Source organism: Amblyraja radiata, chromosome 22, assembly GCF_010909765.2.
Source record: "Amblyraja radiata isolate CabotCenter1 chromosome 22, sAmbRad1.1.pri, whole genome shotgun sequence".
NCBI lineage: Eukaryota > Metazoa > Chordata > Chondrichthyes > Rajiformes > Rajidae > Amblyraja > Amblyraja radiata.
Window position 1 is genome coordinate 30,226,931 of NC_045977.1, and position 13,775 is coordinate 30,240,705.

At 45.5% G+C, this 13,775-nt stretch overlaps 1 protein-coding gene across 1 annotated transcript in view; it reads right to left on the bottom strand.

The window, feature by feature from the left end:
• Positions 1 to 13,775, bottom strand: part of hs3st2 (heparan sulfate-glucosamine 3-sulfotransferase 2) — a 71,912-nt gene that overhangs the window by 57,385 nt on the left and 752 nt on the right. The window contains exon 1 of the mRNA XM_033040902.1: positions 13,549 to 13,775. This exon is cut by the window's right edge and continues 752 nt beyond it. Coding sequence (XP_032896793.1) covers positions 13,549 to 13,775 — 227 coding nt within the window. The remainder of the gene's footprint in view (positions 1 to 13,548) is intronic.

Genomic DNA, 13,775 nt, shown 5'->3' on the forward strand with positions numbered 1-13,775 from the left:
TAACTATCTCATGATCCTCTGGATGAAGTTCATCAGAATCTGGAGACTTGTCAGTCCTCAGCTCCAACCACTTGCTCAGAGGCACTTCCTTGATGATTGTAATTTTCCTCCCTTTTGATTCCTGATCCACATCTCAGTGTCTCCGCCTCTCCAGGTTGGAGACTCCGATGATTCTAATTGAAGAGAATTCTCTTCGTTTTGTTCATAATTTCTCCCAATAAGTTCACAAAATGCATTACAGTTACTTGCCTGGACTGCTCACTTAGACTTTAGGGATACAGCATGTAAAAAGGCCCTTCGGCCCATTGAGTCCGTGTCGACCAGCTATCACCCCACACACTAACACTATCCTACACACTAGGGACAATTTACAATTTTACTGATGCCTATTAACCTACAAAAACCTATACGTCTTTGGAGTGTGGGAGGAAATCGTTGCAGCTGGAGAACCCACTCGGTCACAGGGAGAATGTACAAAATCTGTACAGACAGCACCCGTAGTCAGGATCTAACCCGGGTCTATGACACTGTCAGGCAGTAGCTCTACCACTGCACCACTGTGACACCCACTCTTAGTAGTTCCTGTAGCCATCACTTCTATGACAAAGGTACACAAAATTGCTGGGGAAACTCAGCGGGTGCAGCAGCTGCTGCTGCACCCGCTGAGTTTCCCCAGCAATTTTGTGTACCTTCCATATTCCAGCATCTGCAGTTCCCTTTTGAACACTTCTATGACAAAGATGGGCAAGGACAGCCAATGCATGGGAACAGCCCTACATGCAGGTAGGTTCCCCTCCTGGTCGTACACCTGACTTGGAAATATATCATTGACCCCACGTCACTGATGGATATAAACACTGACACTCCCACCACCCACACGTGGTGGAAGCTCTTTCACAAGATGCACTATTGCAGTTCAAGATGAAGGCTCACTACCACCTTCTCAGGGGCAACAGGCAATGGATAATACACTCTGTCTTTGCTAGCATCAACTTGTAAATGAAACATTAGCGGTAGAGCTACTGCCTTACACAGTGCCAGAGACCCGGGTTTGATCCTGACCACGTGTGCTGTCTGCACGCAGTTTGTACATTCTCACCATGACCTAAGTGGGCTTTCTCCGAGATCTTCGGTTTCCTCCCACACTCCCACGACTTACTCCCACGACTTAGGTTAATTGGCTTGGTATAAATGTAAAATTGTCCCCGGTGTGTGTCGTGTAGTGTTAATGTGTGGGGATCGCTGGTCGGCATGGACTCGGTGAGCCGGAGGGCCCGTTTCCGCACTGTGTCTCTAAACTAAACTAAACTAAACTAAACTAAACTAAACTAAACTAAACTAAACTAAACTAAACTAAACTAAACTAAACTAAACTAAACTAAACTAAATGAGATATTTTGGTCAAACCTTTCATCTGGGAATTCAAGGAAAAACACATGCTCACAGGGATAACGAGCAAACTCCACACAGACAGCACTTGGGGTCGGGATTGATTCTGAGTCTACTGGAGTTGTGAGGCAGCAGCTCTACTAGCTATGTCACTGTGCCATCCTGGGTGCTTGACTAATGGTATGTAGATGGGGCAACGTTGAGAATGGTAACAGGTATCGCTGTTGCTAGGGGGGTTGAATACAAATGGAGGGAGCAAAAACATACTGCTGGAGGAAGTCAGCATCTGTACAAGAATATGGACTGACCATTTGGGTCATGACTCTTCTCCATCGGTTTCCAGCAGCTAGAGTCTCTTGTGCCTACAAAAATGGAAAAATAGATCAGCCATGATCAAATGACGGAGCAGACTCAATGGGCTGAATGGCCTATTTTTGCTCCATTGTCCTGTGGCCTAAAAGCAGGGAGGTTTGTGCCGCAGTTATGTACGAAGCTGCTGAGACCACGCTGAGTACTGCGCACAATATTGTTAGTTAGTGCAGTTTATTGTCACGTGTACCAAGGTACAGTGGGAATCTTTTGTTGTCTGCTAACCAGTCAGCGGAAAGACAATACGCGATTACAATCGAGCCAATTGCAGTGTGTAGATACATGATAAGGGAACACTGTTTAGTGCAAAGTAAACCTAGTAAAGTCCGATCAAAGATAGTCCGAGGGTCACCAATGAGGTAGATAGTAGTTCAGGACAGCTCTCTGGTTGTGGTAGGATGATTCAGTTGCCTGATAACAGCTGGGAAGGACTCTTTATTTAAGGAAGGATGTTAGTACATTGGAAAGAACTCAGGGAAGACATCCTGGATTACTAGACAGAGTGAACAGATTGACTTAGAGTATGAAGAAGAGTTGGGCAGCCTAAGTTTGTATGCAATGAAGTTTTGAAGAAGGAGGTGTCTTGAGAGAGTGGATTTGGAACGAATGCTTCATATTGTAGGACTGTCTAGAAGTAGGAAAAATCAGGGGGCTGTAGGAAAGAACTGCAGATGCTGGTTTAAATCAAAAATAGACACAAAATGCTGGATTACCTCAGCAGGGCAGGCAGCATCTCTGGAGAGAAGCAAGATGCTACCTGTGATGGAGGGAAGCTTCTCTCCAGAGATGCTGCCTGTCCCTGCTGAGTTACTCCAGCATTTTGTGTCTATCTTCTAAAAATAAGGGACTACTCTTTTAAGACAGATGTGAGGCCACATTTCTTTTCTCAGAGTTGTAAGTCTTTCGATCTCTCGTTCTTCAAAAGGTTGCAGGAATAAAACCTTGGGTTTTTTTTAAGGCAGAGGTAGCCAGATCTTAAGAAAAATGAGAGATTAAAAGTACAGACATTGCAAATCTGGCAGGGAGACAAGAATGGTGAGCCGAGGATCAGATCAGATCAGGCCCTATCTTATTAAATGGCAGAGGTGCCAAATGACCTGGTCCTGCTGCTAATTCATGGGTCATTATTGAATACTAATTCAAATTAACATTGAAGGTTAAAGTTAACATATTTGGACTCGAGGGGAATCAAGAGATATATGAATCTGGACATGTCACAGGATCAGGCTTGAACTTATTGCACGGCAGAACAGCTCAAGAGGACTTATCCCTAACTCCGCTACTTATTTCTTATCTTCTTGGTTTTTATGTAATGCTCTCAGTTGAAGTCAGGCTCCCAATTATTTTGCACCTACCTGTCAATTACGAGTAAGTTGCAGCTTATAGGTTAGTTTAGTTTGGAGATACAGGGTGGAAACAGGCCACTCGGCCCATCGTCCTCATTGACCAGCGATCCCCACACATTAACACTATCCTACTACACACACTAGGGCCAATTTACACACCAAGCCAATTTACCAACATACCTACCTGCACGTCTTTGGAGTGTTACAATGCAAGGGTTTTAAGTTGGTTCGATCTGTTTCTTAAGCTGTACTATCAAAAGCTACCCTGACCATGTGGAAACTCTACAGAAGCACATGGAATGAGATGGACTAGCAAATCCCCTAGATAGAAGAGGCACGGTGGCTCAGTGGCAGAGTTGTTGCCGTACAGCGCCAGAGACCCGGAGTTGACCACTACGGGTGCTGCCTGCACGGAGTTTGTACGTTATCTCTATGTCGCTTTCTCCGCGATCTCCACATTTGTAGGTAAATTGGGTTTGGTAAAAAATGGAAATAATCCCTAGTGTGTAGGTTACTGCTAATTTGGCTTAATTTAGAGATACAGAGCGAAACAGGCCCTTCAGCCCACCGAGTCCGCGCTGACCAGATATTTCCACATACTAACACTAACCTATACACACTAGGGACAATTTTACATTTTGTATTTATACCAAGCCAATTAACCTACAAACCTGTATGTCTTCAGAGTGCGGAAGGAAACTGAAGATCTCAGAGAAAATCCACGCAGGATGAACATGCAAACTCCGTACAGGCGGCACCTGTAGTCAGTATCGAACCCGGGTCTTGGGCATTGTAAGGCAGCAGCTCCGCCACCATATCGCCCTAACCGCCGTGTACACGGTTTGGTGTTTGGCACAGGCCCTGACTCGGTGGGCCGAAGGGCCTGTTTCCGTGCTGTATCTCTAAACACACACTGAAGGTAACTAAACTAAAGAGATTTTATGAATGACAAGGGCTTTGCAACTAAAAATCAGTGCTAAGACGAGAGTTGACATCTTGACAGAACCTTCGCCAGCCTGAGGATATTCAAAAAATACATTGGGGCTAATGGCCTATTTTATAAAGTGGAAACTGTTCTAATGCTGGAGACATTTCAATCAATTTGTGCACGGCAAACTTCTACAAAGAAGAAATGAACATTACAAAAAAAACTACAGGCGTTGTAAATTTGAAAGTAAAAGGGAAACAATCAATAGGTCCCCGAAGCAGCTGTTGCATGAGAAACATAGTTAGTGTTTTACATCAAGGATTCTGCATCAGAACCGATCATGGATCTTCAACTTGAAATGTAAACCGTTCCTTCGGACCTGCTGAGTGTTTCCAGTATTTTCTGTTTGTATTTCTGCAAATAGCAGTGGGACACAGTAAACAAACTGATCATCCGTTCTCCTGGCTTCAGTTGAGCAAGAGATATCGAATAAAACACCAGGAGTGAGCCCGCTGTTCTTTATTGAATATTGCTGTGGGTTTCTGTTATATACCCCTGAGAGGCTCGTCATGGATCTGCACTGCATGGACACAGGCTCTTCAGCCCATCAAGTCCCTACCGACTATCAAACCCAGCTTGCATTAATCCTGCAATCACCAAACTTTATTCCCCCAACATAGATATCAACTGCCCACATATTTTTTTACATTCACCTGTACGGGTGGCACGGTGGCAAAAGGTGCTCTTGCCTCTGAAGAAACATAGAAACATAGAAAATAGGTGCAGGAGTAGGCCATTCGGCCCTTCGAGCCTGCACCACCATTCAATATGATCATGGCTGATCATCCAACTCAGTATCCTGTACCTGCCTTCTCTCCATACCCCCTGATCCCTTTTGCCACAAGGGCCACATCTAACTCCCTCTTAAATATAGCCAATGAACCGGCCTCAACTACCTTCTGTGGCAGAGAATTCCACAGATTCACCACTCTCTGTGTGAAAAATGTTTTTCTCATCTTGGTCCTAAAAGACTTCCCCCTTATCGTTAAACTGTGACCCCGAAGGGTCCCGACCCGAAACGTCACCCGTCCTTTTTCTCCAGAGATGCTGCCTGACCCGTTGAGTTACTCCAGCACTGTGTATCTCTCCCATTGCCTGATGTGAATTCATTTTATGGTGGGGCATTTGGGGGGGGGGGGGGGGGGTGGGGGAGTTAACGGATCAAAGTCGGTGAACTGCGAGCGAGGGTCAGGTGTGTCCAACCCAACAACTCTCCCGTTCCAGAAACTGCAAGGGAGTCATTGAGAGTCCATTTCAATCCAGTCTGCTGTCTGGGAGAGGATGTCTTTAATAATCGTAGATTTACAAAAGCATTCTTTCTTTGTAGCTCATTTGATTTCCTGCGGAGAGTCAAGCAGAACAAAGGCTGACGGATGCGCCAAGCGCAGGAACTGATATCTCACATTTTGATTTAGTCTGCTTTGCCTGGCCTCTGCTTTGTTTAATGCCTTTGTTTTAATATATATAAACACGACTCTGTAAATGGATTAGTGTTGCACTGGGAGCGGCTGACCTATTTCACAGAGTCTGGAAGGGGGCTGACATGGCAACTCGCTGCATTTCCTGAAGAGACTCAGTAATCATCCTCCCTTTCCCGAGGTTGAGGGGAGACCTGATAGAAGTATGTGTATAAAATTATAGGCGAAGATAGTTGCTGTCATGTAAGTCGTCGGTGAGGCCACATTTGGCGAATTGTGTTCAGTTCTGGGCACCACTTTGCAGGAAATATGTTGTTAAGTTGGAAAGGGTGCAGAGAGGATTTACGAGGATGTTGCCAGGGGTCGATGGTCTGGGCCTCAGGGCTGGGACTCTGTTCCCTGGAGGTCAGGAGGATGGGAGATGATCTTATAGACGTGTACAAAATCATGAGACAAATAGATCGGCTATACTTTTGCCCAGAGTGGAGGAATCGTGAACCAATGGTATAGGTTTAAGGTGAAGGCCTAAAAGATTTTATTGGAATCTCAGGGGTAACTTTTTCACACAAAGGGTGGTGGGCTTATGGAACGAGCTGCTGGAGGAGGTAGTTGAGGCAGTGACTATCACCACGTTTGACACAGAACGGACAGGTTTATTGGGATATGGGCCAAATGCAGATGGGACATTTTGCTGGGTGTGGGCAAGTTGGGCCAAAGAGCCTGTTTTCACACCGTATTACTCTATGACTCAATGATAGGACAGTCAGAACCTCTTTCTAATGTGGAAATGTCAAAGACCGAGGACATGGCTATAAAGTGCAAGGGGCAAAGTTTAAAATAAATGTAAGGGGCTAATTTTTTTACACAGAGGGTGGTGGGTGCCTGGAACGCGCTGCCAGGGGTGGTGGTGGTGGCAGATATGATCATGGCATTTAAGAGGCTTTTAGATGGTCTGCATGGAATGGAGGGTCTTGGATCACGTGAAGACAGATAAGATTAGTTTAATTTGGCATCATGTTCAACACAGACATTGTGGGCTGTGGGGGCCTGTTCCTGTTCTGTACTTTTCTTCATTCCAGCCTTTCTCTGAAAGAAGATAACACAAAATGCTAGAGTAACTCAGCAGGACAGGCAGCATCTCTGGAGAAAAGGAATAGGTGACGTTTTGGGTCGAAACCCTTCCTCAGACTCAAAACCACGTATTCCTTTGCTCCTGAGATGCTGCCTGACCTGCTGAGTTTACTCCAGCATTTTGTGTCTATCTTTGGAGTAAACCAGCATCTGCAATTCCTTCCTACACATTTTCTCTGAAAGAATGCAGATCCCAAACAGACAATGCGGCTCCCCTCAACCTTCTATGCATCCGCAAGTGTAGGAAGGAACTGCTGACGCTGGTTTTAAACCGAAGAGAGGCACAAAAAGCTGGAGTAATTCAGCGGGATAGGCATCACCTCTGGAGAAAAGGAATGGGTGACGTTTCAGGTCGAGACCCTTCTTCAGGGGAGAGTGAGATACATAGATAAGGAAGTTTGAGGTGTGAAAACAGGACAAAGGGTAAGGAGTTCAAGGAAATTGTAGAATAGATCATTGTTAGCTGAAAGAAGGGAACAACAAAGTAAATAGAGATAAAATGTAGTCGGAGACAGTCAGACTGGTCGGAGAACTGGGAAGGGGTTTGGATGGAGAGAAAGGGAAAGCAAGGGTTACTTGAAGTTAGAGAAGTCATTGTTCATACCGCTGGGGTGTGAGCTACCCAAGTGAAATATTAGGTGCTGTTCCTCCAATTTGTGCTGGGCCTCACTTTGACAATGAAGGAGGCCCAGGACAGAAAGGTCAGTGTGGGAATGGGAGGGGGAGTTGGAGTGTTTGGCAACCGGGAGATCAGGTAGGATTACGCGGACTGAGCGGAGGTGTTCAGCTAAATGATCGCCGAGCCTGCACTTGGTCTCGGGGCAAGTGTCAGTTACCCATTGTGTCCATGGGGATATCAGCGTCAAGGTTGAGCTGTAACATTTCCCCCCGTGGGTTGTTGTCTTGCTTCCCGCTCTCTGGTCCAGAACCAAGGAAGTGAATACTGGAGAGAGCTGGCTATACAGAAGAGTGGCACGCGGTCTCTCCTGCTCAACTAACTAATTGATCATCTGGAAAGGAAGAGCCTAGTCACTCAGTGGATTCACTGCAGCTTATCTGTCAGTGACCTTATACCATTCATTTTTGAAAAGGGCACTAGGTGAACCCTTAATCTGCAAATGAGGGAGCAAGAGGGGAGAGCAGAATGGAGGGAGGGAGAGAGAGAGAGAGAGACAGACAGAGAGTCAGAGACAGGGATAGTTAAAGAGAGAGAGATATGGGAAAGGGAGGGGGGGGGAGAGCTTCAAGAAGGGTGGAAAGACAGGAAGTGCTGGAGTAACTCAGAGAGAGGAAAGCAGGTGATAATGATGATAGTGGAAGGAGGGGGTGGAGGGTGGGGGGGGGGGCAGATGGAGACCTGGGGGAGTGGGCAGGAAGGAGGGAGAGGCAGGGGAGGGGATGAGGAACAAGCTAGTGTCACAGAATACTTTCACTGCAGTCATCGTGACACATCATGGTATATTTCTCATTGATCATGCCTCGGATTAGTGTAACCACCAGAAGGATTTTTTTCCAGTGTTACTGCTTTAAAAATAATAAGCCAAGTATTGATGAGAGACACCCGTGTCCCTGAACTGGAGCGTAAACGATCAAGATTAATTGAATCACAAACAAAAATTGTTATTTTGCATCCAATGTTCTGGTTAGTTAAGTCCTGCCTCAGTACTAGTGCTGAATGTCTATGACAGTGATCGATGAAAAGACCATCCCTTTGGGGCGGGTTCGCATTGAAGAGAATGAGAGCGTCTTTCAGACTTTATTGAGCTAAAGGCAATAACTTTCTTATTTAATCAATCAACTACTTATTAAACTTATTAGAAATACCGTGGGCGCTGGAAGTGCAGTCACTTTAAAATAAACTATCACAGACCTGGCCACATCTCATAGCTGAAGAGAGATGCATTTCACACTGGTACAGACCACACAATTCCCTCAGTACAATTCTTCTTGACAGTGCCATTAATTCTTTATCCGAAACGTCATAAACAGAGTACAAACATTTAGTTGGATTGGGCAATTTGTCAGCATGAATGCGGTGGGCTGAATGGCCCGTTTACCTGCTTTGTGTTTCTATGGCTTGAAAGAACATGTTTGGAGGAGGAGATGTATAAATGGGCCGCGTGTAACACCATGCCATTATTAAGCTCAGTCCCATGCACTGTGCTTGTCCATACTATTCACATCATTCCCATTCTCAATTTACAACCACACAGACACTACACCACATCCACACTGACCAAAACCAAGTTACTATGTCCACGCTGAACCTATGACCCTATCCATACTAAGCCATAATTCGTCCATGAGCACTGTGCCTGTAGTGCATCTGCATCTTAATGAAAGGCCTGGACAGAGTGGAGAGGGTGTTTCCACAAGTGGGAGAGTCTAGGACCAGAGGCCACAGCCTCCGAATTAAAGGACGTACCTTTAGAAAGGAGATGTGGAGGAATTTCTTCAGCCAGGGGGTGGTGAATCTGTGGAATTCATTGCCACAGACAGCTGTGCAAGCCGTCATTGAGTATTTTTAAAGTGGAGATTGTTATTCTAGATTAGTAAGGGTTGGTCCGAATGTTCTAATACTGTTCCAATGACGTATAAACTTGCATAACCAATTCCTTTTCACATTGGATCGCATTCTGTCACCATACCAAGCCATACTTTACCATGTAGTCTGACCCATACCATTCCGATACTATATCTATCGCAATTATTACATATCACACCCATAGAATGGCTGTAACCATGTGCATACCATATCTATACTACCATTTTAACCATCCTATACTCAGACTGTATCTATAAACAGTATCACGTCATTCATATAAGATTATTAGATATAGTTGGAATACGCATTCGAACCTTCGTATCTGGGTCTGCAGCTTTCATTGAGGTCATGGTTCAAGTCTAGTCCAGTTTATTGTATAGTGAGGTACAGGTACAATGAAAATCTGGATTGCAGCAACATCACAGGCAACCAAGCAGCTCCACTTTCTTGCACTGAGCCCTTGTGCTTTGATTCCCTTATTCTGCCTTGAATATAATCAGAGCTGAGCATCCACAGTCCTCTTGGGTAGAGAATTACAACGATTCACTACAATCTGGATGAAGAAATTTCTTCTTGAATGGCTGATTCGCTATGGTACGATTGTGACCCCTAATTTTGTCAGTCAGGGGAAACATTGACTGTTCCGTTTACCCTGTCGACACACAGATTTCCAGATACGGTCTCCGCACGGCCCTATTATAATTGAAGCAGGATGTCTCTACTCTTGTACTTAAATCCTCTTGCAGTAAAGGCAACATATGTTTGTCTTGCTAATTGCTTGCTCTACCTGCATGTTAAGTATCATTGACACGTGCACATGGGCACCCAGGGCCCTCTGAATGCAAACACCCCCACATTCGCACAGCTCTTAAAAAATAACTACATTGTATTTATTTCACAAAAGCAGATGAGCTCGATTATTTCCACCTGCCATTTCCACCAGTGTGGATTGAAGATTGGTTAACAGATAGAAAACATATTATTGGTATTATAAAGTTTTTTTTTAAATGTTAACCATTGCTTGTTGACTTTTATACCTTTCAGTGTAGTTTTCCTACTAGAACGGCACGGTGGCGCAGCGGTAGATTTGCTGCCTTATAGCACCAGAGACCCGGGTTCGATCCTGACTACGGGTGCTGCCTGTATGGGGTGCGTTCGTTCTCCCTGTGACCATGTGGGTTTTCTCCGGGTGCTCCAGTTTCCTCCCACACTCCAAAGACGTACATTTGTAAGCTAATTGGCTTGGTAAAATTGTAAATTGTCCCTAGTGTGTGTAGGATAGTGCTAGTGTATGGGGATCGCTGGTCGGTGTGGACTCAATGTGGCGAAGAGCCTGTTTCTGCACTGTATCTCTAAACCAAACTAAACTAAACGACTACTATTGTCAACTCACACTTCATGCCTTCATGGCTTGCTACATTCAGATTTAAGATCCTCATTTCAGATTAATTTAAATCACTTTCAATTATAATATTAAACTGTATCAACTGGATCAGTGTTCCCTGAAAGAATATCAACGCATCAATTAACCCATTCTCACTACACAATAGCAGCTTAAAAACACTGTTCCTATCCCTCATGTAATCCACTATTCCATACTATTGCATCTCATTCGGTTTGCCCAGACTTTATAACGATTAAACTCCCTGTGATTATTGCATTTTACCACTAGTTTCCAGACATAAGCCATGGCCTGCATTAGCATTATTAATTGGCCGACTATACCTGACTTACTGATCTCACTGCCTATCGTGGTTTCCTATCTCCATACAAATCGATACGACTTCCTAAGGCAGAAAATCGCAGATGCTGATTTCTGATGAAAGATCAACAACCAGAAAATTGCCTCTGCTTCTGTTTCTACAGATGCTGTCTGACCTGGTGAGTATCTCCAGCTCTGAGTCTACTTCTTGACTTTCAGAACTAAGATCACTTTCCTCTAATTATGTTCAATTCATCACCTTCAAACGATGCCCAAAACAATGTCAGTCCTGTGTCTGAAACCTTCACAACACACATACCCAGTGCCTGTATAAGCAGACCTGTATCATGCCATTATTGCAACCAGAAACATAATTTGCCATGTCCATATAATGCCTATATCCATGTTCATATACTGTTGATACTTCAGCAGTAATTATATGCCATATCAATACTATGCCTTCATGCATGCTCTTACACTGGCCATTCCATGCATATGACCAAGCCTCCACTAGGTCTACACTGCACCAAGAATCATACAAAAAGAATACCCATCCTGAGCTTGTATCCATGTTTGCCCTACCCCAATCATACACATATTTGTATTTAGAATCATGACTCTAGTGTATGGAGAGTGCCAAAACATATTCAGACATTGCCTATCACCACACATGATGAACACTAACTTACAGCAATAACCAACCCTCGTATGTTAGTGATGAATTCTTAATGTTCCAATCTACTTTGTTGTTACCTCTATACATTTTTTATCTGCGCTTCCTGTGTACCAGTAACGTTATGTACTGCATTCTGTTTATTCTCCCTTTTGCGGTACTGATGTACTCATGTATGGTATGATTTGCTTGGATAGCACACAAAACAGTTTTCCACTGTGCCCGTGATAATAATAAACTAACGCCAATCCTGTACCTATTCCCTTAGCAATATTCTATCCGTATTGCATCTATGTTTTTGCCAATGGCAAACCCATTCTATGCCTTCAACCACGTTCATTCAGCATTCCATCCAGGCCCTTCACATGCCCAATACCACATCTACAACTGTGCCCAAATCTGTACCATGATGCATCTTTACCATGCCCGTGCCATACCAATAACATTCATATGATGATTCCCATTCGATATCCGCGCTGTGCTCCTAACCATGCCAATAGCATATCTACAGTACCTATAACTAAGCCTAACACCATGTCAATGCAATGCCAATAAGCATGTCTATTCATACCCACACTAGATCTAAACCCATACCCAAGCCATAGTCCTATTGCCCTTATCAGCCATACTGTATCTGCAATCATTCCCAAATCACAAACACATTGTGCTTTTCAACCATGGTAATACCTAACCCATTCTCACTATAACTATGTTACTATACTGCAGCCGTAACCAAGTCAAACCATGCTAATACTGTGCCTGAACCATGCCCGTACCCTGTCCATTTATTTGTGTGGTCATGGTACTAGTTGGCAAACTACTCCTACAACCTCGAATTTCACTGTACCTTCACGGTACACGTGACAATAAAATATCTATCTATCTATAACCCTGAGCATCCTATGACATCTATACCATAGTCCACGCCTTCCGTGATCGATGACTAAACTTCACCCATATCAATACCAGTCTGAAGAAGGGTCCCGACCCGAAACGTCACCCATCCTTTTTCTCCAGAGATGCTGCCTGACCCATAGAGTTACTCCAGCACTTTGTGACTATCTTCAGTATACACCAGCCTCTGCAGTTCCATTCTACCCAATATTCATCTGGTGTCTATACTGACTTGTATAACCATACAGAGAGCATGCTTACCACATTATACCTATCCTGCATCAATGACTGTGACAATATACAGCATCCATAACTGTGCCCGGACCATACCCTTCGATAATCATGCCCACGCCATCTGCATGGTGCCATCAGCATTCTCATCCCATGCCCAAACTGCACCAGTATATTCACACTCACCCTTTACCCATCCCATGCACTGAACCCTGTCCACGTCTGTACTGAAACCTTTCTCCTCCGTTCTTCTCCCATATCATTCCCATACTGCACATACAGCCCGACCCACACCGCACCCATTCCTATTTATTTTCCACAGGGGTACCTATCTTTACCCATGGGAGAGGGCGAGGGAGAGAGGGAGGAAGAGGGAGAGGAGAGGGAGAGGAAGAGGGAGAGAGGGAGAGGGGGAGAGGAAGATGATGGGATGGAGAGGGAGATGGAGAGAGGGAGGGAGAGAGGGAGAGGAAGATGGAGGGAGGGAGAGGGAGAGGGAGATGGAGGGAGGGAGGGAGATGGAGGGAGGGAGAGGGAGAGAGGGAGATGGAGGGAGGGAGAGGGAGATGGAGGGAGGGAGAGGGAGATGGTGGGAGGGAGATGGAGGGAGGGAGATGGAGAGAGGGAGGGAGAGGAAGATGGAGGGATGGAGAGGGAGATGGTGGGAGGGAGAGGGAGATGGAGGGAGGGAGAGGGAGATGAAGTGATGGAGAGGGAGATGGAGGGATGGAGAGGGAGATGGAGAGATGGAGAGGGAGATGGTGGGAGGGAGAGGGAGAGAGGGAGGGAGAGAGGGAGAGGTAGGTAGAGGGAGAGAGGGAAGCGGGAGGAGCAGGGCAAGATGGGGTGCCCACACCGTTACCTGTACCAGTCCAGCCCCTTGTCGTGGTGCCGATCGAAGAAGTGCGGCTCGGTGCCCAGCGCCCGGACGTCGGGGTGGACGCGGATGAACTCCAGCACGGCCCGAGTGCCCCCTTTCTTCACGCCCACGATGATAGCCCTGGGCAGGCGCTTGTTGCCCAGTCTGGAGGTCCCATTGGCGCTCCTGTCCTGTTGGTGAGGAGGCGGCGCCGGAGCCCCCCGGGTGAC